The sequence below is a fragment of the Alosa alosa genome, chromosome 12 (assembly GCF_017589495.1).
Source record: "Alosa alosa isolate M-15738 ecotype Scorff River chromosome 12, AALO_Geno_1.1, whole genome shotgun sequence".
In the NCBI taxonomy this organism is placed as follows: domain Eukaryota; kingdom Metazoa; phylum Chordata; class Actinopteri; order Clupeiformes; family Clupeidae; genus Alosa; species Alosa alosa.
In genome coordinates this window covers 32128682-32155050 of record NC_063200.1, presented here as the reverse complement: position 1 = coordinate 32155050, position 26369 = coordinate 32128682, and the positions used below count along the sequence as shown (strand labels likewise).

Here is a 26369-nt window from a genome sequence, read left to right as displayed (position 1 = left end):
GAGCACGATGGAAAACAAAGAGTGATTCTAGAAAGAAAGAGATGTTTTTTTCCCTCTTTTTTCTGTCTCTGGTACTCTGTTTTACTCTGTGTCAGGCGACTTGACCTCACAGTCTGATGTGGACAGGGGAAGTAAGACCACCCTATTGTGCACCAGCTAAAGGTCTCTGGATGTGAGTGTTTGTGTGTGTATCTTTGTGTCTTTGTGTCTGTGTGTGTGTGTGTGTGTGTGTGTGTGTGTGTGTGTGTGTGTGTGTGTGTGAGAGCAAGAGAGAGAAAGACCAAGCCTGGAGGAAACCAAGGCACTTTAAAACACACATCCTGTGCAGCAATGCTACTGCATCTTCATTAACAAACCCGATTAAAGAAGCTCCTGGCGGCTCCTCTGCGTCTTAATGAAATATCTCATGGGGGTTGGCCGTGACGAGCAGGCCGCACGGCTGATCGAGTTAGCCCAGTGTCCAGTGACGCGAGGGGCCACGGCTACGGCTACGGCTAGCGGCCCGACTCTGCTCTCCGGGCGCACTGCATTCCGTCTGCGGAAGCTCTAATCCAATCAGGCCTGTCCTCGGGAATCAATACCTGGGGCGTCTGAGGGATGTCACAGGACACGGCGCTCCCAGAGGGCTCACCACCCCCCCCCCGGGCAACGCTCATGTGTCTCCATCACCGTGACTTACACGCTGACCACTAACGAGTCCTTTCTGCAGTGTCCACGCCCGTGTTGATAATGGAACACCCCGTCCCCGGTCAGGTCCTCCCCAATGTTACATCTCTTATTTCGCTTATTAAAGAGGTGGACAGTCCGAGTCTACCACTATCAACTTCCACGGTCAACGAAAGTGGTCTTAATGCAAGGCATATTAGGTAGAGATGAAGTCCCCAAGGGAAGGGAATGCAGAGATGGGGCCTACGTGGAGTGGGTTAAGGCGATTTGATACACCTTCAGGATTGTGCAGGTTTTGTGGAGGGACAGTAGTATTATAGTTCACCTATGTGGAAGAGGAGCGTGGTGGGGATTTTGAAGGTCATTGTGATTTTTTTTTGTGATCACCATATAAAGGCGCCATGGTAAGGAGGAGGAAGAGGAGGAAGAGGAGAAAAGGAAAAAGAAAGAAGAAAAGAAAAAGCGCTGGCATTCTTAAGTAGGGCAAAGACTGTGGGCAATATTTACCCTTTTCTCAAATACCGTGGTTTCCAAAATGTCAACGGAGCCTCCGCACGCCGGCAACCTCCACTGAGAAAGAAAACAATCTGCCCGCGCTGGCCCCGAGGCGTCTCGCCGCTCAACAGGTCATCGGCGACCGACTTGCGGCCAGAGTGGCGAAGGGCCGTACAGAGCACCGCTGGCCACTGCACAACAAAGGCAATGAGGAGGGGCAAATCCAATTTCACCGTGATGGTACATGTCCGGTGTGGTGGCTTAGGTGTGTGTGTGTGTTTATTTATATGTGATGTGTGTGTGAGATTTTCTGCACAAAGGCTGTAACCTCCGCTCTACGTGCATGACACCGCGAAGCAGAAGTGTGTGACTAATTCAAAAACACATGAAATGACCTTTCAGATTCCCGACTGGTGCAGCTCTTGCTAGTGAGAAAGAGTGAGAGCGTGAGAGAGGGAGAGAGAGGGGAGAAAAAAAAGAAAGAGAGCAAAGAAAGCGAGAGAGAGAGAGAGAGAGAGAGAGAGAGAGAGAGAGAGCAAACAACACAACCTCTAGCCTGCCTGATTCTGCAAAGCTGGAGGATTTACCCAAATGTATGCAGTTTAAGGTGCAGGCAAAAACAAACATGGATCCAGGAGAGCTCTCGGCCTCAAGGACAAACACCGAACTGATAAATAAACCAGTCTCCATCTCGCACACCCTCCTGGAGGATGACAGAGAGAGAGGAAAAAGCAACAGCGGTGGAGGAGGAGGAGGTGGTGGAGGAGGAGGAGGTGGTGGAGGAGGAGGAGGAGGTGGAGGGGTGCACAAACAAACCATAGAGAATCTTTCGTGCATCTTTGCACTGTGCTTTGACATGTCAAATCATTCATGAATATATGCTGACTGTCAATCACACATGCACAACCCACCCACCCATCCATTCTTGTGTGTGCTGCACCGTAAACTCACAACACCACAAGTCACTTAGTTTAACACACACGTATGAACATTACATATACACACACACACACACACAGACAAACACACATATGTACATATAAACACACAAGAACACACATGGCCCTGCTATGTGAAAATAAAATAAAAATAGCTCTGAATGAGGCACAGTGAGAGCGCTCCTACCCAGTGTATACACATCCACAGTCCTGGACCGCTCTCCATAAAGCATAAACACACACGCCCTTGCCTCTCCCTCCCGGACGACAGAGCTCATTTGCAGTTCAAACACACACTGTGTGCCCCGAGCTCAGCCATCACCTCCTCCCAAATGTCAGCGCCGTTTACCCTGATAACACACACACACACACAGACACACGGCACACACACACGACACACACACACACAGACGACACACACACACGACACAACACACACACGACACACACACACACACACACACACACCGTCCGCTCAATCCCTTCTTATCTGGTCCCGCAGACACTGGCAGCTTTAGAAGCCAGCGCCTATTCATCGCCTGCCTCCCGATTTCAGAGTCAGAATCAAAATAAAGGTCTGGCCAATCTCCAGCCAGGTGCCTTTTTCTCTGCTGGGGCTGCGCCATTTAAAAGTGGCCGCGTGTCTTTGCTCAAGCTCACGGTAGGGGAATCGATTCATTGTTCCGCCACAGCTGAATTTACCGGTTAGGAGGAGAGGAGAGAGCGGCGTGTGGAGTGTGTGATGAGGAGTGGAATTGTGTAAAGAGAGGGGGCACACACCAACAGAGGTCACACAGACACACACACACACACACACACACACACACACACACCTGAGGGCATATAGGTTACTGGACAACACTCCTTATTGCTTTCATTTAGCATCCCAACCCTGCATGTTTGTGATAAAGAATGACAACAAAACCGGCAAAATCACCTCTCTACAGATAATAAACAACACATCCACCTCTGCGTTCGCCAGAAATCCTTAAACTCAAGAGGTCTGTGAGGACATGTCTGTCAATTAAAGCAGGACCACCCAGGACACAAGCGAGACTTCCCCCCGTATAATGGCACCATTTCCCCCCTTTGCACAGGGCGTCATTCGATTAGGGCCGCCGCTCATTTGCCAGATGGATAAGGCGACGGTGGCGTGAGGGAGGTGAGACGTGCATCTCTCTCTCTCTTGTTCTCTCTCTCTCTCTCTCTCTCTCTCTCTCTCTCTATCGTGGCTCCCTCACCTGCCTGGACAAAAGAATAACTTATGCGGAGAGAGGCCCAGGCCCATGTGGCCCGCTGGACATGAGATAAGAGAGCGAGAAGGAGGGAGAGAGAGCAGGAGAGAGGGAGGAGTGACAGAGGAGAGAAGCAGGCAGCGAGAGGACGAGATAGATAAAGAGAATGAGAATGGAAAAGAATGGAGGGAGCAGAGGAGGTGAGAGGGGGGAGGGGGGAGAGGGGCAGGAGGGGGGGAGAACTAGATAAAGAGTGAATGAGAATGGGAGAAAAGAGTGGAGGAAGAGGGGGAGAGAAAGATGGGCAGAGGGAGGGAGAGGAAAGGACAGAATTATCGAGAAGGACTGACAGAGAGAGAAGGCACAAAGAGAAAGAGAGAGAGAGGGAGGAAGAGAGAAAGTGATGGAGAGAGGCGTGCATGTGCATGGAGGTAGAAGAGAGAGCCAAAATAGGAATGGGAGAGAGAAGCTAAAAAAAGAAAGAAAAAGAAAAAAGGAGTCTTGCTTCTCCAGCGAGTAAATAAATAATCAATACTCATCTAAATGCAAATAGGAGCGAGGGTGGAGTTTGGGGTAGGAGGAGAGGGGGGGGGGCTGACTCTGATGGCCAGCCTTTTTATCAACTGCCCAATTTCAGCCCCTCCACCCTCCCACCCACCCACCGAGCCCTTCTCAGACGCCAGTCCTCCACCTAATCACCATCAGTCAGCCCCAGCTTCTCCAAAGGGCCCGGGCTAAATGGGAAGGGATCACCTGAGACCTCCACCATGACCATTACCACCACCTCCACTGCCGGGGTCTTGAGACCACCGGTCATGCTCGGCTGCCCACCGCAGCTATTCTCTCCTCTCTCTCTCTCTCTCCCGCTTTCTCTGTTTCTTTTTTCTTCTGCCTTTTCTCTTGTCTTTCACTTAGACCCCCCCCCCTCTCCTCCATCTTCATGGAGGCCTGCCTTAGAGCCCTCCAGAGCCTTTTCTTCATTCTGGATGTCTGACGGAGAATGAACCCGCGCTGGCACATCTTGAAATTACAGAGCCGGGGATGAAACTATTCCGTCTCCACTCTGCACGCATGAGAGAGAGTGTGTGTATGTGTATGTGTGTGTGTGTGTGATATCTTTTTTAAAAAGTCAGTGTCAGCCATCACGGCATTCCGCATCAAACCCCCTGAGCGGATGCAAATAAATAAAAGGAATAAACACATAAAGAGTCGAGATTCGCCGACTATTTGGAGGTGTGAGGTAGGTGGTGGTGGGGGGGTGGAGTGCTCTGCGTTAGCGAGAGGTTTTCCGACTCTGCATGTTTTTCTTTTGTTTTTTTTTGTTTATCCACCAGAGCTGCTTCAGCTGGGAGAATAAAGTTGTTTTCCTCCCTTCTTTTTTCCCCCGAAAAGAAAGAACACACACACACACACACACACACACACACACACACACAGAGAGAGAGGGAGAACAGAAGAAACAGTGAAACAAGCAGAAGGAGACGTGTTCTTTCAGACAGAGCTGTCGAGCCTGCTGTTTTAAGGCTCGGCACAACAACAGTCCCAACCCACACCGTAACAACTCAAGACAACATCTCCAAGACAGCTACAGCTGCTTCTGAAGGCCTCCAAAAAAAGTAGTCGGTGGGCTGCACTCTCACTGCAGTGGCTCAAAAAACATCATTATTCTCAAACCAGAACTCAAAAAAAAAAAAAACTCAACAAAAACTCTTGACGATAAAATTATATAAATCATCATCGCTGGACTCGCGCCCTCTAAACCCCATGAACATCAAGAGCTACAAAAAAAGGTTAAATCTGGTCCTTATTGTTTTCCTTGGCCACAGTTCAACAGTAAAGCTCACTGCTATTAAAATGATTATCCGTCATTACCGCCAAACACCACCGAATTATACTGCCAGTGACGCAATTGCCACAGGCTGCCGCTGAGAAAATGATCCCCCTTCCTCTGAAAGGAGTCAAAGCCGGGCATTCTGGGTAGGCACTCGCTGCGCTCCCCTAGGCCCCAGTTAAACACAAGATCTTTGACATGAGGGAAAGGAAGAACAAAAGTGCTCCTTGCCCCTATGTGATGGGATGCTGTGTGAAAATGTCAGCCTACACACACACACACACACAAACAAACACGCACTTACGCACACACAAATCTGTGATACTCACACATAGTAACTCAATTTTACGGAGTGAAATTTAGATGTTGAATAACTAGTAAAAAAAAAAACCCAACAGAGTCTGTGTGGTGTCAAGGATCAAAGGACTACATTTAAAATATGAGATCTATTTTAAATGCATTTTACATTTAAAGGCCTAGCATTTAAAGAACACAAGAAAATAAGTACAGTAAGAGCTTGGAAGAGGTTGGCTAACTCCACTGGCTTTTGCATTTCTAGTACAGCCCCCAATACAGACAAAAGATAGGCTACATCTTATGGATATAAATCCCAACTGTCCCTTAACGTGAACATGCAGCCTCCACCAACGTTTGTCTTAGGTGGTGACCAGATGGCGCTTTTCTCAGACAACCGCTTCAGCCAGTGTACTGACATCTTATTTCACATCCATTCCTTCTTTCACATGAGATACACAAACAAAAAAGTCTATAGATTTGAAAGGCATTCACCACTGTGCCATCAAACCACCCAATTAAGAGCCTCAGTGGCAGGCAACTGGATGGTGGTGGGGTGGGGGGTGTGCGTGTGTGTGTGTGTGTGAGGCAGGGGGTCCATCTGCATTTACTGATGCCCAGTTTCCATTGAGCCCGTAACTGGCGCCTCCCCTCCGAGATGCCCGTCAAAGTTGGGGGAAAAAAATAGGGAGATGTATTCATCCCCACCTGTCATCCAACTCACATTCCATCTCATCCTTCCATCTCCATCTCTCTTTTTACTCCCTCTCTTTTTACAACCAATATTTAATATTTAGCAGAGACTTTTTGTGTGTATTTGAAAATTTCTAGACTGACAGAAATGGGGGAGCGATGATTGACAGGCTGCGGACTTGACAGATGTATGGGGGGTGATTGACGGGGGTGGTGCACTGATGGCGAGGTGAAGCTGGGTAGGGGAAACTGACAGATTGGGCCTTTCTGGGTTTCCGCATGCTAACAGACCACTAGTGGGGCGCAGTTCATGATCACTGAAGTCACCTGGAATTATATAGGTCGATGCCACATGTTTGGATTGTTTACCACAACTGCTTTGCTCAGGTCTATCAATGTAAACAGCAAAAGAAGGCAACACATAAAAGACAAACAACATTATCTTACCAATTCTGTGCATCACATACAAATAGCACATTCGTCTATTTAACATTACCAGCTGGAATCAAAACATAAAAAAAACTGTAAAGATGTGATGAGCGGCAAGAAAGGACCAATTCATTGAACTGATGAAAACAACAAAATAACACTGTATTGCATTTCATTCCACTTGTTATGCCAGTGAGTAAGACAAGAAGAAAACACAGTGAGAGATGTGTATTTGTTTCAGGGGATCTACAGTATCATATAGGCTCTATATAAACAGAGAGGCATACAGAGAGCAGGGCGGACGAGCAGATGAGGCAAATGCTGCTTCCCAGAGACCACATCACCCTGAGCCTGGCCACCGCCCCTCTTCACTACCAACATCCATTTGCCATCATAGCTACATGTGCTATTACTGGGACCTGCTTTAGTTCAACTATACAGTAGAACATAGCTAGAGACTAGGAAAGTCTGCCTAAGTCAGGTTCACCCATGATAAGTAGTATTATGCATAAGCTGGGCGGGCTTCTGTGACATAATTTAAAGTAACTGAAATATTAATCGTAAATCATACTTTTAGAGATTTAACTGTTATTATCATCATATGAACTAGTCATACAGAGTCCGTTTTTTCTTTCCTACTTAATCACTCGGTCCCAAGCCACCAGACCTGGACGGCCCCTTTATCGCTGGACGCTCCACTACTTCATCAGTGTGCGACGGTCGGCGATCTGTTACCTCTGACTCTTTATATTAAATCCTCAGCCCTTATCTGATCCCCTGCAATCCGTCCCTGACAAATTAGACATCACACGCCAGCCTTATCACAGATCACACAAGGCAGATGGCTTCTCTCACACCTAGGGCCCGGCGAGGCAGCCTGTGTGTGTGTGTGTGTGTATCTGCACAAGAGAGCATTCAGTCTGTAACGCCCCCACTGCAGTTTGTGCAGAAAACATGTCTAGTTGTGAATTATGACTCATTTTTGGACCACAAAAAAGGCACACAGATATAAAAAACAAATTGTAAATATGACACTGAAAATAAGCTTGGGCTGCATCATGATCCTATCATTTATGATCTATGCGGCATATATGATCAGCTTCTACAGACAGCAGCGCCTCCTTGTTTTGACCGATTCTTCATTTTGAAGAGAAACAACAAGGCACAATGCAGAAACTTAAAAAAACTACAGCAAACTAGCAAAAGAAAAACTAAAATGGACGACTACAGCTTAGATGGACTAGAGGCTGACTAACAAGCCAGGTGTGTGATCAAAGATAGAGATGTCTTACCCTCGAACTCTGTAGGGAACACTACAAAACAATGGACAGGTCAGAAAAATCTATGTGAAAGGCATGTTTCAAAATAACACTGCTCCCTATATTCAACAATGAAAGGAGTGAAATGCAGAGGAATTGACAAACTTTAATGGTGGTCAGAATGGAAACGCTACTTTAACCATTTTCACCAATGACATTTTGACATTTTCAAGTCAATTGATTGTTTCAGATCATGTCATAGTTAAGTAAACCCTATGGTCATTTAATTTCCCTTTATGCAGATTGAAAGCCACAGCCACCATCCACTGCTACTATGGAGGCAACTGTGTGAATATTCTGATAGGCTACTCTTCCCATTCCTTCATTTATTTCTGCAGCTCCCTAAGGTTAAGCAGATGACAACACCATTTCCATAGAGCAAGGAGCAGATGTCTTACCTGAGCCTTTCTGGGAGCCCTTCCTCTTCTTCAAGGCCCTCTGCAGGATCTCCTTCATGGTCACCTTCAGGCTGTCCACTGGGATCAGAGAGAAACCATGCGCCGCATTTCTGTACACACACACACACACACACACACACACACACACACACACACACACACACGAGAGAGAGAGAGACAAGATAGAGATTGGAACAAAAATAAATCCCACTCCTGGTGTGAAGCACAGCACAAGGGCAATTCAGGCAGACAACCACCCATCAGCAACGCCCTCTAAGGTGAGCCAAGGTCACCAAAACATGATTAGTCATTCTGAACTCCGGGTGGTAGATCCAAGTGTCTCTCTGTGTGTATGTGCACGTGTGTGTGTGTGTGTGTGTGTGTGTACACGGGTGTGTACACGTGTGTGTACTGTGTATACAGATGACATATTACAATTTTTGTTCAAAAATATGTTTTTCTGATTGTAGATGATGACTTCTTCACAGCACAACAGACACCCAAGCCTTTGATGATCATAATGCAAAAACAACAGCCTTCAGTGGATAAGGGCTACTACAAGAGAGCTACTTCCCTCCCTCCCTCCCTCCCTCTCTTTCTCTCTCTCCCTCCCTCCCTCCCTCTCTTTCTCTCTCTCCCTCCCTCCCTCTCTTTCTCTCTCTCCTCCCTCCCTCCCTCTCTTTCTCTCTCTCCCTCCCTCCCTTTCTCTCTGTCTCTCTTCCTCTCTTTCTCCCTCTCCCTCCCTCCCTCTCTTTCTCTCTCTCCTCCCTCCCTCCCTCTCTTTCTCTCTCCCTCCCTCCCTCCCTCTCTTTCTCTCTCTCCTCCCTCCCTCCCTCTCTTTCTCTCTCTCCTCCCTCCCTCCCTCCCTCCCTCTCTTTCTCTCTCTCCTCCCTCCCTCCCTCCCTCCCTCCCTCCCTCCCTCCCTCCCTCCCTCTCTTTCTCTCTCTCCTCCCTCCCTCCCTCTCTCTCTCTCTCCCTCCCTCCCTTTCTCTCTGTCTCTCTTCCTCTCTTTCTCCCTCTCCCTCTCCCTCCCTCTTTTTCTCTCCCTCTCCCTCCCCTTTCTCTCTCTCTCTCCCTCCCTCCCTTTCTCTCTGAACAGACACCCAAGCCTTTGATGATCATAATGCAAAAACAACAGCCTTCAGTGGATAAGGGCTACTACAAGAGCTACTATTTGGCAGCTGGCTGCGTAAACAGGTCCTAGGCCAGGGCTGCTACGCCTGAAGATGATGGAGTGGACAGAAGGAGCTCAAGCCCTCGTCCCTGACCTCTTCCCCTTTTATTCCTCTATCTGCAGATGTGCTCTCAAGACCACGGGGCGTATGGGTGAGCGGGGAATGCGGGTGTGTGGGGTTAAGGTTTGTGTGTGTGTGTGTGTGTGTGTGTGTGTGTGTGTAATGTGTGCCAGTGCTTTCTTCCTCTAACCCTGCAGCGATTCTTACAATCAACAAACAAAAAAAACCACACACACACACACACACACACACACACACACACACACACACACACACACACACACACACACACACACACACACACACACACACACACACACACACACACACACACACACACACACACACACACACACACACACACACACACAACACACAAAAAAAAAAACAAGCACCCGCCATTCCGGTGCATAGAGCCATTGTGTCAACCCCGACCCCTGACCCAAGGCACCACGGCGACTGCTGCTGACAGCCTCAGCAGGCCGGACTTCACGTGGGAACAGAGCTGGGGGGCAGTAGAGGGCCCAGGGCCCCTGCACCGCCTCAGAAGGGGGCCCTTATCCCTGCCTCCCTCCCTTTCTCTCTGTCTCTCTTCCTCTCTCCCTTTCTCTCTGTCTCTCTTCCTCTCTTTCTCCCTCTCCCTCTCCCTCCCTCTTTTTCTCTCCCTCTCCCTCCCCTTTCTCTCTCTCTCTCCCTCCCTCCCTTTCTCTCTGTCTCTCTTTCTCCATCCCGCTCTTTCTCTCTCTCCCTCCCTCTCTCCCTCCCTCCCTCTCTTTCTCTCTCCTCCCTCCCTCCCTCCCTCCCTCTCTTTCTCTCTCTCCCTCCCTCCCTCTCTGTCGGTCTCTCTCCCTCCCTCCCTCCCTGTCTTTCTTTCTCCCTCTCCCTCCCTCTCCCTCCATCTTCTTTTCTCTGCGGTGCCCAGGGTTGAAGCCTGGCTCCGGGCTGGTCTCTGCTGCCACATCAGTGGGCAGCTGCTCCTGAAGGCGGCAGCTGACCCGGCGAGTGTGCTGCGCCTCAGGAAGCTGAACCTGAACCTCCAGCACTCAGGCCCGTGGAGCACAAGTGAGGGAAAAAAATAAATAGAAACACGACCAGACTAGAGAGAGCAGACAGCTGGGTCTTCAGAGGAACTGGCCACTCTCAAGAACACAAATACACAAACTAACCACAGCTATGAGCCATTCTGCAGATCTTACAAACCTACAAATGACTTCATTTGAATTTTAAAATAATTAAAAAAAAAACATTACGATGACTAAAAGACTAACTAAAATGGATCTGGGCCGAGGTCAGGGTTATTACATTAGGTCATGTTTGTTTTTAGTTACGCTTCTTAACAAATCTCATTAAACGCAGACAAAATTATTCAGCTCAGTGACACCTACTTACACAATACTTCATAACTACATTAGCAGATGTAGTTCTCCGTGGAAAGCAGCAGGACAGCTTTTGCCATCCGTGCTTATGCTGCATTTTCCCCTCTAATGCTACAGTCTGCATCAGACACTGCTGTGTGGCTCTTTGTTGTCGCTCGCTGTTTCTGGGTCAGTGCTGACCACCAGGAGCGTCCACGCCACCGTCTCCCCACACACACACACACACACACACACACACACACGCACACACACCAAACCCTCTCAGCAGGTGCGTCACTCAAATCCCCCACCCCTCACCGAGAGCCAGGAACTATCTGGCACAGGCCTCTTCAAACCCAATTAGTGATTACAAATTAAGCGAGGGCCCTAAACGCTCTCGTAGACAAATTAACCAAACAGCTGATTAGTGCCCTTCCCTAGGCACAGCGTGGCAGGAATCTAATTGAAAAAGCAACACACGAAAAATAGGGGGAGGCCAAAACTAAAGAGTAATCAGAATAATAATACAAGGGAGGTAAATGCTGTGAACAACAAAAGGGTTTTTGTTTTTGTTTTCAAATGGATGAGGTTCAGACTGCTCATAAGCCATCACTTACCTGAACGTAAAGTACAGAATAGGAGAGGTACCAACGAAGGGAAAAACATGGGACTTGCTGAATTTGTAGGGGGGGAGTGGGGGTGAGAAATGTCTCCGAGCCCTCGGTTGGCCCCAGCACAAACCATCTCGCCTCACTGCGGTGTACCAGCGACGCCAGACACTTATGGGAACGACCCGAGATGATTTTTCCACCTCCGGCACTGGGAGGGGAGTTTATGATTAAGGGACATGGGCGGAGGAGGGTGAGGAGGGCGTGAAGCGTGGCCCCACAAAGGTCTCAGTGTGCGCTGTGCCCGTAGCAGCGGTGGGCTCCAGCCTCTCAACACATCGCTTGGGCACGACAGTGAGGCCCTGCTCCGCTCGAGCGTTCGTTCGTTTGTTCATTCGTTCGCGTGCCGGCCAAACTGCCCTTCAATGTCAGCGCTGTTCCTGGTCGGACAGCAGAAACACTAACCAGCTTGCAACCGAAGCAGAACAGAACTGCCCACCCCAACCGCTTTCAATCGCTGCCCACGTAGGAAACGTGTAAGAGAACGTCTGAGGTTTAGATCACAATGCCCAAACAAAACGAAAAGAAAAAAAAACAGACATCACTTGACGGAATCCATCTGGCCCATGAATCACACTGATTAACGTGATGACAGAGCACTGGGGGGCGATTGGCCTTTTTCAGCTAATACCACAGCACGTCTCAAATACCTCCCCAACCTCTCAGACAGAGTCCTCATTTCCCCATGCAACCCCCCCCCCCCCTTTTCCCCGTGAAAAATGGATGGTAGCCCTAAGCCATTGGAAAAGCTTACAGGAAACTACAGGAAGCTGTTATCTAATCATGAAGCAATCATCTCATCATTATCAGAATATGCAAAACAAAACAAAAAAATCATACTTCAAATTCAAACAATATGCAACTGCTTGAAAAAGTAGGCAAAACCAGTTCTAGCGCTTCAATACCACCATGTGTTTCTCAAATACGTGCATGCATGCTACTGAATTCTTGGGTGGAGATCAATCTGTAAATAAAGGGAGGTGTGTGTGTGTGGGTGAGGGGAGGGGGGGTTCCCATGTTTGTTTTTCACCAAACTTTTTTTATTTTTCCCAGCCAGGGAAGCACAAATCTGCACAATTTCCCCATCCCAAAAAAAATCCCTTGAGTAATTTCTTAATTGATGGCGGGCCTCTGAAGCCATTGTGAGCGGAGAGAGAAATGACTGCGGATTAATGAAATGGAACAGGGAGGTTTGAGGTCGGCCCGTCCGCTTCTGAGTGTGTGTGAGACAGTGAAAGAGAGCGGACATGTGCGCTGTGTGTGTGTGTATTAGTGTGTGTGTCTGTGTGTGTGTCTCAGAGAGTCTTTGTGCCTGCACAGTGTGTGTCTGTGTACATTCCTGAAAAGTACATTATGTGCTCACTCTCAGTACTTGTTTGACAGAAGAGTACAGTACAACTGTACAGTAGATTACAGAAAGACAGTACAATAACTATTGAGTGTGTCTGTGTGTGTGTCTGTGTGTGTGTGTGTCTGTGTGTGTGTCTGTGTGTGTGTCTGTGTGTGTGTCTGTGTGTGTGTCTGTGTGTGTGTCTGTGTGTGTGTGTGTGTGTGTCTGTGTGTGTGTCTGTGTGTGTGTGTGCGCACACACTCACATTCTCACAAACAGCGACTGCTTGGCGGCCAGGCCGGGGGAGGAGTACTTCTCGACCAGGGCCAGTGTGCTGAAGCCGAACTTGTGGATGGGCTCGTTGGAGTCCAGTGGGGGGAAGTCCGTGTCCACCTCCCCGTCGTCCTCGGCGATGTGCAGGCAGTAGGCATTCACGTTCTCGCTGCACGTGGGACAAACAAAACAGGACGATGACAGTGAGACACATACAACAAGATTAATCTCTCAACAGGGATCACGGTCAAATTCATAATCTGAAATTAAAAGACAATACTTTTACAATACAAAACACAGAAAAGTGCCTATGAACCATTATGAACCAGCAGGTCAGAAATAGAGCAATATTCTCAGAATCTCTGGGGGACTACGGCAAACGCACTTGATCACAGAGATGATCAGTAAGGATCGCTAGTAATCAATTCTGGAGGATTTCCATTCTGCAGCAGCATGGAAAAGCTTAACATAATTGTGATACATAACAACTCGCTTGACCAACAGTTTTGCCATCATTGTTCGTCTCCAAATCATGCGTAGCCCTTTTGCCTGCTTGGACAGACAAAAACAGACGCTACTGCAACAACCCCCCCCCCCCCCAAAGAAAACGACCTCTACGCGACGACTCCCTCTCTCTGTGCCCCTGAATCGCCTGGCTCGACTCCAAGTTTCCAAGTCAACACTACAAAAAGGGCCACGACTGCCTCGGGCCCCCACAACAAACAACGCAAACATCCAGCAGCACAAACATGGACACGATTTATGCTGTCGGGCAATTAAAGACAGGGGGCAATTACAGCAAGGGTAATTAAAATAGAGAACAGAGGGGGCACTGTTACGATGTGCCCGGCTACTGTCTGGGTATGCAGGGACTTCGATGAACGCTAGCTCTGACCCCTTCTCTCCGTGGTACCACCCAAACATGCCTCACTCGTTAGTGAGAAGTGGAGTCGGCCTATTCCATGACTGTAAAGGCAAAAAGAAGGCTGGACAGGCTAGAGATGAGATGAGTGGATGTGTGGAGGAAATCTGTGGCCAATTATATATGATCCATGGACACATCCATGGATGCAAGTACCACAGGTTCATTTCTCTTTCTTCTCTCAGATGTTTCAACACTGAATTGCTAGACCCCAAAAGAGGACTACTCTAGCACAAAACAATGCACTTGTGAATATGAAATGAACAAAGTTTTGAGTAAATGCGAATGGAAAATGTTAATTAGATAACCAAGAACATGAAAATATTCTCAAGGGCTCACTCATGTCACTGCCGATTAAATATTAGTACTCCACCACATAAATCAAATCAAATGTTAGATCTCCCCTAGGGTCAAGCTGACTTTTCTGCTTTAAGTTTTCTGTGTAATTTATGCAGATACTGCTCAAAGGTCAATCATTTTGAAGTGGCTGATATGACAAGCGGAGTCAGGCAAGAAGCTGGCCTACTGTGTTGTGTACGAGGTCCAGCTCAGTACAGCCACGGCCATCTTCATTTGTCATTTATTAATGCACACTCACACTTATTCAGTGGCAGATAGTCCCCAGTTTCCCCAGTTTATAAAACTGGAAGTAAAAGGAGTGGTGGTGTGTGTGTGTGTGTGTGTGTGTCTGTGCATGCGTGCCGTGTGTGTGTGTGTGTGCATGCGTGCGTTGTGTGTGTATGTGTGTGTGTGTGTGCATGCGTGCGTTGTGTGTGTATGTGTGTGTGTGTGTGTGTGCCTGCGTGCGTTGTGTGTGTATGTGTGTGTGTGTGTGTGCATGCGTGCGTTGTGTGTGTATGTGTGTGTGTGTGTGTGCGTGTGCATGCGTGCGTTGTGTGTGCATGTGTGTGTTGTGTGTGCATGTGTGTGTGCATGCGTGCGTTGTGTGTGTATATGCATGCATTGTGTGTGCATGTGTGTGTGCATGTGTGTGTGCATGCGTGCGTTGTGTGTGTATGTGTGTGTGTGCATGTGTGCGTTGTGTGTGTATGTGTGTGTGCATGCGTGCGTTGTGTGTGCATGTGTGTGTGCATGCGTGCGTTGTGTGTATGTGTATGTGTATGTGTATGTGTGTGTGCGTTGTGTGTGTATGTGTTTGTGCATTTCGGGTGAAGGTGTGAAGGCCTATCGTGAGCATTTGAGTGTTGTTTGCGGTCTGTATGGGTATGTATGTGAGTGTGCAGCGTGTCTGTGCGTGTCTGTGCGTGTCTGTGCGTGTGGGTGGATGTGTTAAACCCAGAGAAGAAATATCTTAATTTTGCCTGACACACTCTCGCAGGCACGGCCTGAGTGGTAAGGACTGATTGTCAGAGCGAGTGTCAGGGCCAGTGCTGAGAGACACTGGGGACAGCCTGAGGGGCTAACAGCCATCTGAGAGAGACGACATCTCCCCCTCTCCCTCTCCCTCTCTCTTTCCCTTTCTCGCACTCTGTCACTTTCTCCATTCCCCCACACCAACCCTCTCCCTCTCCCGCTCCTCACCCCATCCTCCTACACACTAACCCACTCTCTTGCTCTCTTTCCTCCTCCCTCCATCTCTTGCCTCCCACACTTCTTCACCTTTGTGCCATCCTTCCGTCTCTGCTACAACTACCTTCCACCTCACTTTGGACACTGATGCCTTCATAATAATAGTGCAAAGATTTCACAATGAACCTGGACAATACTCCAACAAGCTCCCCCATTACATTCCCAAGAATAAACCACCACTAGCACCAAACCCAACTCAACACACTCCTAATATAAAACGGCTAACTACACTATAAAGCAGTATCCTATTATATAATGATAAAATAGAACAACACTGGAAAGCAACAGCCCATCTCATGCCCATTCCCCCCACTCCCCCTTGTGGGCTCTGGCGTGGGGGAGGAGGGCTGGCGGCAGGCCGGCTGGCTGGAGGTGGAGGCTGGCGGTGAGCTGCGGTTCCCAGCCCCAACTCCTGCCCTCTATCCCTCTATCTGGGGGCTCTCTATGGCCAAGCCCTCCTGGGAGACAGAAGAGAACGGGAGGTGGTGTGGTGGTGTAGTGGTGGTGGTGGTGTGATGTGGTGGTGGTGGGGCCTCTCATTGCTATGCTGTTCATGTCTCACCTCAGCCGCTGACTGTCAGGGCTGCTCTTTGTTGTGCTCTCTTTGGGCCCAGCTCTCGTTGTTGTTGTTGTTGTGGTTGCTACTGCTGCCTCTTTTTCTGTGCAACCCCCCCCCCCCCCCCCAACCCCCCTTTCTCTTCCTCCCTCCCGCTGACTCTATCCTTCTCTCTTCACTGCGCCCCGTCTTGCGGCGTTAACTCTATAGCCTGGTCTCGGAGCTCCTCGTTGTCTCGGCTCCTCTCTCTCTCGCACTCGTTTTTATTACTGTATTCACGCTCAATCTGGCAAAATTATAAATCTTCATATTGTGCCACCGAGCAGGGAGCGCATTCTTGCGCGGAGCGGTGGCCAAACCGAGGTTACTATTCAACACAGCGATGAGAGAGTGAGAGTGAGAGAGAGAGAGAGAGAGAGAGAGAGAGAAAAAGCTGCCTGTAAACTGAAAGGTCATGGCTAACATGGGCAGAGAGGATCGGAGGAAATCATAGACGTCCCATTCAGCAGGTGACCCGAGTCTTGAGTGCTACCTCACACAGGTTAAGTTGGACTAGAGTGAACCCAGTGACACCACACTGTCCCTGCTGCATAGAGGCACTGGTCATGCTTGTGAAGTCCTTCATTTTAGAGCATCCAGAGAACAACACAGCTAACACTGCACTGCATCAGGGAGCTGACGTGTGGGATGTGCAAGTCCATGTCAAAACATTTTACATTTTGAACACACCTTTACTCAACTTACATTAAATGCATATTTGTCAGCGTACATTCATTGTTGCCATGGACTGAACCTGGCTGGGCAGCTTCAAAAGAACTAGGTTAGATGAAGAGTGTGTGAACTCACTTGAGCTTGGGTTCCCGCCCCTCGCTGGTGTACTGCCAGCAGATCAGACCAATGAGGTCGTGAACCCGTGCATTCGCCATGGTGACCACCGTCATGGGGTGCACCTTTTCTTGAACCGACTGCATCGAGAGGTAGACGTCAATTTTTTTGGTTGCTGTGGTACCTACATGGCCCTGGAAGAAGAGAGAAGAACAAGTCAGAATACATACACTTCCACAGCACATCGATTTCAGTTATTTAAACCAAAGTCCTTTTAGGCAAGTCCATCCACTCGGCGGCCATATTGCAACGCTTTTTGGGCACTTATCGGGCATCTTTTTCGGCAGAAATGCGCGTGCGCAAGGCTTCAGGACACCAACCTTGCTCCAGCGGCGAGATCACAACACATGATTTGGCACAATGTCTTCACAACACACCACATGATTGGCTCAATGTATTGACAACACATCACTTGATTGGCTCAATGTATTCACATGTCGCCGTTTTGTCAGGGAAGGGGTGGGATATGTGTAGACATTGGCGTTACAAACTAACCCCATGCATTTCTATGGATGATTTTTTGAGTGCTGTGTCTCCTCATTAGAAAGTCTCTGTTTAAACTTGAGGAATCATAGAGAGCTTGGGCCTGTTAAAGACCACAATCAAATGTAGTGTAGAGCCCAAATAATAAATAATAAATAATAAAGTATTGTGTAAATAAAGTACTGTGGATCATCTGACTTGAAACATTGAGCTCGAGATGGGTTGTCAGTCGCCATGTTGCAAGACAAAAAATTAAATGGCTTGTTATCCATCCATCCGTTGTGGGAGAGGGGAGAAAGTGGCAACGTGCAAGAGCGAACAAACAAAGCATGCGAGGGGGAAACAGGTGCACCAGGAGGAGAGCGCAGCGCAAAGAAGATGTGACAACCTCCACCCAATCCGCAGAAATGTCTGGAGAGGAGACAAAAGGCTGCTTCTCTCTCCAGAAAGGTGTGAGAGCCCCGGGGGTGAAGCTAACGCAAGGAGGCGGAGTGGAAACTCGCTCGACACCTCTGCGCTCGCTCCACACCTCAGAGGAGGAGGAGGAAGAGGAGAGGAAGATGAGGAAGAAGAGGAGTGAGGAGGAGAAGAAACAAGGGATGAGAGTCTTTTATCTATGCACCCAGCCAGTGGTCACGGAAGACCACGTCAGAGAGCTTTGTTCTGTCTGCCTCTGTGTGTGTTTGTTTTTTTCTTTCCAAAATTATTTATCACTGAATCCTATTTTTCATTTGGGTGGGTATGGGGGTGGTGGCGGCAGTGTTGGGAGCTTCATCAGTATGGGTGACGGTGACATAATGGGTTTGCTGTATGCTCCATGCCTTGCGGTGACAGCAGCGATCCCTTAAACGGCCGCATTTATTGTTTTTTAATCGAGGCGGAGAGCTGGCGTTTGCCAGCGCTCCCTTCTCAGCTGACCCGCAGATAATGATGCATCCGCCGCCTCGGCGGCAGCAGCAGCAGCGCAAAACGCCAAATTATAAAGTCATTTGGAGTGCAAAGCGCCCGCTCCACCATCCAAGATAGGGGAGATCCAGCTGTTGCCACAGGGTCCGGTAGGCGCTGGCCGGCTCGCTTTGTGGCACTGTGAAAAGTGTGTGGATAATGTATTTAAGCCTTCATCATGGTTTAGCCCCCTTCACCTATGCATGGCAATAAATACTCATAAAAACAAATAGCCTGATGGGTGATTCGGCGTCTGAGCGAGACAGACCAGCAGCATATGTAATTAGTTTGTAATGCATGTTGCGGCTCGGGCCAAATGTGGTCATGTCATATTCAAGCATTGGTCAATGCGGATACTTATGCCAAGATAAACTGGGGGCGGGCAAAGCAGCGCTACGGAGGGGTGACTGACTGGAAAAGGGGGGGGGCCTCCCAATCCAGGATATCTGTCAGAGAGGCTATTTCTCCGCGTGGCCAGGTGGGAATATTTTCAGGGTGATGGAGAAGCAGGAAAGACGCCAGAGCAACATGAGTCCGTGAGGGGAGATTACCGCCTGACACTGATGGTCAGACGATCTGTTTCTATAAAAATGTCTAAGATTAAGATGTCTATGGAGAGAGACACAGGGAATGGGAGGAAATAGCCAAGCATCTCATTCTCACCCTTACTGGCTACATTCTGACACAAACAGTGACTTGAATGATTAATACACACCCTGACCCTGATATATAATATAATGCCCCAAAAATGTATTTGTGCCTAAAGTGGCGAGTGGGGGTTGGAGCTTCGAAAAAGAGCCATTATTCAAAGAGAAAATGTCCCTAGTGATGGTGATAATCCACCATTTCATCAACCTCATCGTCTGAACAAGGCTGTCGTCTGAACCCTAAATGTAGATACTCCTTTACAACTAAAGGCCTTGCCGTGTTTTATTTGTTCATTGTGTTAACACTACAACAGTGTTGGAAATAAATGAAGACAATTCCTCTAAGGATATCTTCAGCCACTTTAGAACTTCAAAAAGTACTTCCCCAGTTAAACTGGCACATTAATAAAATATGCTGTGATTGTGATTTGCTTAGAAGCTTTTCCAAAATAACATTCATAGAGCTTAACTCGCAAACAGAACGTCATGTAGAGGACTCATCCATTTACAGGTCATTCATAAAGAAACTAAATCTGCTCTCAAATGAACCTGAAATCTAAAATCTACCTGAAAATGTCTGTTGCTCAAGTTGGTTTGTAGAGTGCGGATGGTCTCTGTCTCTCTTTCATAGCTGACCTGTGCTTGAACTTGAGCGGATTTAGCACTGCCATGGGGGAGTGACAGCTGAACACAGCCTGAGAGTATTTCCCCCTGTGAGATCAAGAGGCTCAGTTGTGAACTAATGTTCCATGGTCTTTATTTAGCACCAGTGACCAACATCACAAATTAGTCTCCTGAAAAATCCAAAATAATGCTTTCTTTGAATACGCTGGAATCTCATGTTTTATAGGGGGGAAAAAGTGTTATAAATTATGATAATTTAGCGATTTTTGGTCTTCAACACACCCTTTAACAGGCATAAAGCATGCTGCTCATAATGGATAAACCATTGCAATATTACAATGCAGGTTCATTTTTAATGTGTTTAAATGCTTTTTAAATCCAATTGTCTTTCATGATTGCTTTAGGCCTTAGTACTCCCATTTTTTTGCTTGTTAATTTAAACATGCTACACCAACCATTTTTTCCAACACTTGAGTTGCATCTGGATGGTTTTAAAACACAAAGCTTTCTGCCCTTAAACCGACATGGGCATGAACAAATTAAGTTGTCCGGTGGGTTAAAATCGGACACCAACTCAACCCCTCTTTTGTGAGTCACTGTGACTGAAGAGCAGCCAGGACACACTTAGGATTAAAAATAAAACAAAAGATTGCCTGCTGATTATTATCTTGTCATCTTGACTGAGCCTTGGGCGTTTCAATCATGTCCTGAGCCCCTTTTAAGGAAGTTAGATTGTCGCTGCTAAATTCTCATCTCTGCAGCACTCCGAGCAGCCAACTCACAGAACTCTGCCCCCGCACTTGCTCTTTAATTGTATCCCTCTGTTGTAATAAAGGCCTGTGATGTAATAAAGGGCTAATGTCTCCATGGGAGCAGGACTGAGTGCGGAGAGGCTGGTGGCATGTGAATGCCTCGGCGCTCTGACAACCTGCCATTACCTCAGCAAGAGGGGAGCAAACCAAAGGTCCACCCCCACCCCCTTCACACAACGAGAGCCTGGAGCCCTTTATAGCCAGGGCCGGCTGAGGGCCCTGCTGGAGTTCAATTTGTTATAAGCTGAGAAACCCGAAGAGTGAGCAGGCGTGCGAGAGCTACATTCTCTCCACATTTGATTTTTCTTTCCTCTCCCTCCCCCCATCCTCTCCTTCCACTTAATGCAAAGGCCACTCAGGTAAATTAGAAGTTCTATTTTAAAGCTGAACATGAAAATTAGCCTCAAAGTTACACTGGCACTGAGCACAAATGTGATTATTACACTTACACAGCTAGGCTTTTTTGTGATGTATGAATGGATAAATGGTACCAAATCAGTGTGCTCTTTTTGAACAAAGCATGAAAACTCATCTCAGCACTTAAGGTCCATTTCATCCTCGCATCAACATATAAAATCATTACTGCACAAGGTCAAAGAACTGGAATATTTAAACTCATAATTACACCAAAAGGTAAAAATGTGTCAAATCTAAAAAAAAAAAATTGCTTTGTTTGGATATTCTACGTCCACAACACAAACGCCTCCTGGACACAAACCCAGCGAGCGAAGAACAAATGAATGCAAAACCTTCCCATCCCCATCGTTTCCGTGCTTCACCTGTCGGCACATAAATCTCCGAAACGCCGGCCTAATTCGATCCGCATCCCGCTGCTGACACTCTGCGCCGCAAATTTCATTACGGTGACTGTACTTTTTAACTGCTGTCAGAGTCAAGCGGGGTTCATGTAAACATCAGCCCAGGGCCCGGCTAGCGCTCGCCTCCCATTACGCTCGTCTTAAATCACAGCCCCGCCATGAATCTTAATCTGCCACTGATGCTGTTAGAGGTCCGGACACACACACATCACACACACACACGCATAGAGCACGACATACACAAATACACACCACACACAGAGCACGACATACACACATATACACCTCACTCATCCTCCAAGCACTCACTCACACACACACACAACAATTAACCCGACCCTAGCAATTTACAAACCGCTTTAGCTCCCACCTTTTTTATCTCCAAGGTGCTCGGAGATAAAAATATAAAAATGACAGATGGGACAGCCATGAATTGTCATTGCAGCATTATCTGGCGTTGGGTAAACTCCCACGAAAACGTCCTCGGGAGGAATCACTTCAGGTGGCACAGCAGCTCTGCCAAGTCAGCTCACTTTTTCAGGAACGTGAACAGCATCCAGCGTCACCAACAGCAAACTAAAAGTTGATGCTGCGCGCATTGACACATTACCTTGCCGTCGAATTTGGAGTACTCGTTGAAGGGGTTGTTGAGCTGCTGAGGACACTGCTCCAGCCGCAGGGAGAGGGTGGACTTGGTGCCCGTGCTCCGAGGCCGCTCCTTGAAGTCCTTCTTCTCAAACAGCGAGCCCAAGTCTTCCGCTGAGGACACAGGCAGACAGATACAGATGCAGAGTGACTGGAGAAACTATCAGAGATGTACCCACATTTCACAGAGCGCTAAAGACACTGGAGAGTTCAGTTGTTGGACCAAATGTATTTAAGAGGATACCTGACTGGGAAGAGGATCTTTCCTTCCACTGGATATTTTTGCACTTGATCTGGTTTTGTCTCTCCTTCCTCAGTCGTTCCAGCCTTTGAGCTAAAATATGAAGACACCAATATTACTGAACAGTAGAGAATCACAGGGAACACAGGCGGTCCCATGATCACAACATTATAGCATATAGATCATGCTTAGACCTCTGGATACCATTGAAGCTGTAAGGTCCAGTACTACTTACCAGGGGTCAATGAGACTGTGTTTAAGATACTAACACATAAATACAAACCGCATTACTATATTTTACTACTGATACCGTTTTTCTAGATCATGATGAGATTAAACAAATAATTACCAAAGGACAGACAAATAAAGAAAGAAAGAAATAAAAATAAAAAATAAAAATATAATCGCTTCCAAGTCAAATGTTTTAAAACAGTGCTTTGGGTATACAAACCCGACATTTTAATTACTTAAACTTTTAAAACAGTGGCGATCGACATATGATAGCCGTTTTCCGCCACCACAAACCTTCAAACCACAAAATTTAGCCTGGATTTCAATTTCTGGGGCTGGTATTGACCATCCCTCAGAACAGTGTGCTGCCGTTTGCCATCTCTTTAGGAGCGGCGTCAGCACCTGTCTGACATGCCACCCAATCGCTTGGATGGATATGTGGTGAGGGCTATCAGCAACATCACGCGTCACAAATCGCTTCGCCTATAGTTTATGGCACTATCCGTCAAATGAGCATCACGCCAGGCTGAGTGATGGTGTCACAGGAGCTACTATGTCAGCAAATCCACCTCAGTAAGAAGACACTGGCCAATCCAGCCCAGCAGATTCCGACCCCTGCGTTAGATGCTAAAGTGTAAGCATATCTGACCATCACTCAATATACCGGTGTCAGTCGTAATTATGTGCCTGGCAAATTCAAAAGGTTGAGTCCACTTTCCAACAGTGACATGTACACCAAAGGCTTCTCTAGGACACAAAGAATGCTTAATCTCTATGTCACTCTACACAATGCAAAGCCAAGGAAAGATTAATTTGTTGAAATGCTACCAAGACAAAAATATTGACCGTTTCATTTGGCTTTTTAATGCATTATCCATCTCTCATTTTCAAGTGGGTTACACTGTAATATGTTAAGCATAATGATATTGCTTCAACTTATGCAAGTGTTCTGATTCATTAGAACTGAAAGAGCACCCTATATTGCTTTAATGAAAAATAAAACATACTTACATACTAATAAACCTGCTAATTAATTCTTAAAACTGGACAAAAAATTAACATAAAATAAAACAATTGTCCTTTGCAACAAACTTTAACAATATAAGTATCCTCTTTATAACTTCATAAAATAATCTCCTGTGAATGTAATTCTCCTGATTAAAGGCTTCGGTGAAATCTGAACTCTTGTTACCCCTTTTACAAACCAATAACAGCATCCACATGACCATTAGAGAACACCACCCCGATGTGTATGTGGGGGGGACATAGTTCACCTGCTTGCTTTGCTTACCGGCAGCCACTGGTCTCTCCTGCCCTTCTTGGAGTCCTGGTAAGATATTCCTTTTAGATGCTTCTCAGACGAGGCACACTGACAAGAACTGTAAACCGCCCATCGACCCAAAACCCAGGGGAGTCCAAAGGAGAACTTTCTTGCAGATACCTTTTGGACTCCCTTTTGGTTGTAGCACAAAAAAACCCCACACACGCGCAGAACTTAAAACCCAATAAAGCACTGGCCTGCCTTCCCTTAAACCAACTTTAACCCCATAATCACCTCCTACATACTGGTCCATGCTGGTCCAAGATGGTAGTTTGATTGTCATTCGGTAGTTTGGTGGCCTTCACATGTTCTCCTGGTGGTGACGAACACCTCCAGGGCAAGGTAAAGATTCACCCATATGGAAAAAGCTCCTTTATGAGGGCAAGACTGGCACACGCCCGCATCCCAACACTCATCACACCACCAGTACATACGGGCACAGAATCTGACTGCAGCATAATAACCATTCTACCAAGGGCCCTGTGAAGTTGTGTGCACTGCATTGTCAGGTCTCCCAAACAGAGGATATATTCTCCATCTCAATGAGACCTTCCTGGCTAAATCAATTATATTTAGGATATTTATATTGGGGCAGCAGTGGCCTACTGGTTAGCGCTTCGGACTTGTAACCGGAGGGTTGCCGGTTTGAACCCCAACCAGTAGGAATGGCTGAAGTGCCCTTGAGCAAGGCACCTAACCCCTCACTGCTCCCCGAGTGCCGCTGTAGCAGGCAGCTCACTGCGTCAGGATTAGTGTGTGCTTCACCTCACTGTGTGCTGAGTGTGTTTCACTAATTCACGGATTGGGATAAATGCAGAGACCAAATTTCCCTCACGGGATCAAAAGAGTATACTTATACTTAAATAAATAGCATGACTGCTACGATGATATTCTGATTTTAGCGTCTCTCTCATTGCTTGTGTTTGAAATTTAAACCTCTGTAAATGAATATCTAGATGATGTATTGTGTATATAAAAATAATTCACAGGCAAATTAATACAAACTGTGTGTCTTGGTTGGCAGAGACATAGCCTACACATTTGTCTATCCAGATGAGAATCACATCTGGCTAATTGAAATTGTTTTTCACTGGCATACAGTCCTAGACACTCCCAGTGCCGTCCCTGCTATTTTAAGTACTGATGGAAAAGTGGAGTAAACTAGGTTCAGCTCCAGTTTGTTGAGCTGTTATCTTAGATATCTTGGTAAAGGTGTAGGTCTGCATCCATCTTATCAGTCTATTCTGTGCCCGGTAGGAGTTTATCTTGTTTTCCACAACAAAGTATTTTTCAACATGACACAGTCCCAAGAAATCATTTTCATTAATTGAAGAATCAACGCAAAACAGCCTGAATTCTGATTATGATCACATCAAACCATGTCTTTCAAAATGTACGGTTATACATATAACCACGGTTCCCAGTGAGCGGTACGAGGTACAACACAGATAGTGGACATTACGCCCTTGTGGGTCTGGCTGAAGATACCTATACACACCTAAAAAGCAAATGGTACAGGATGATGTAGGGAGGTAGAGATAACCACATAGCTGTACCAACCGCTTTGTGCTTGTTAGTAGAGAACTACTCTTATGGCTACTTTGGCGTGAAGGGAATTTATTTCCTCTCTCATAGCATCAACAGCGACGTCATACACTCCTAATAGTGACCTGCTAGTGGCGAGCCCCACTGTGTTGTACCGACTGAAAGGAAACAAACTCTCAAGTTCACTCAGGAAGAGTACCCACCTCCCACCTGCAACCTTTTATATTAACAAATAATTCATTCTACAACTTATCCATTCTACAACGTCCAAACAATGATCCATTTCTGCTGCATCCGCAGCCATTTAACAATTCTCTTATTATTCCCATGTGAGATGTGAACCAACAACTTGGGGAAGGTTGCCGGTTCAGCTCTCATGTCAGACCTCCACACTGACCACACCCATCTGTTAAAGGCTCTTTGGTACATTTGGCATATTTCCTCAAAAAGGCAGGTGATCCTTTTCAGTGGCAATTTACACTATGTCTCATCGACGCTGTTTACTCAGCAGGCAACCTGTGGCATTTCTTAAAGGGAAGTGGTGCCTAGCACCATCCAGCTCTTTGTCAATATTGTCACATGAACTGAAGGACAATTTTTTTCATGTTGTCCTGCATGGTGCATATCACGTTCATTATAGAGAAATCTCTCAGTCAAAGAATTAACTTGAATAGCCTATAGTTTCTGCTAGGACAGCTCAGAGGCTAGAGAGACTATTGTGGAATGTTGTGCTTCTTCATCATGTTCCAAACATTCCCAAGGTTGCCCTTTTCTCTACCTTAAACACCACTGATGAGGATTCCTGTTCCCATTCTTCCCCCTTAACAGCGCGCGCACACACACACACACACACACACACACACACACACACACACACACACACACACACACACACACACACACACACACACACACACACACACACACACACACACACACCACCTC

The 26369-nt window shown here is 47.1% G+C and overlaps 1 protein-coding gene across 2 annotated transcripts in view; it reads right to left on the bottom strand.

Moving 5' to 3' along the window:
* The window catches only part of mapkap1 (MAPK associated protein 1), a 38237-nt gene that overhangs the window by 9303 nt on the left and 2565 nt on the right, over positions 1-26369 (bottom strand). For both annotated transcript variants that reach the window (XR_007195271.1, XM_048259209.1), the window contains exons 3-7: positions 22331-22420; positions 22052-22200; positions 17074-17246; positions 13152-13328; positions 8299-8408 (exon numbers count right to left, since the gene is read on the bottom strand). Coding sequence is in view for 1 of the 2 variants with exons in the window: in XM_048259209.1 (XP_048115166.1) it covers positions 8299-8408; positions 13152-13328; positions 17074-17246; positions 22052-22200; positions 22331-22420 (699 nt within the window). In the remaining variant the exon portion in view is untranslated. The remainder of the gene's footprint in view (positions 1-8298; positions 8409-13151; positions 13329-17073; positions 17247-22051; positions 22201-22330; positions 22421-26369) is intronic.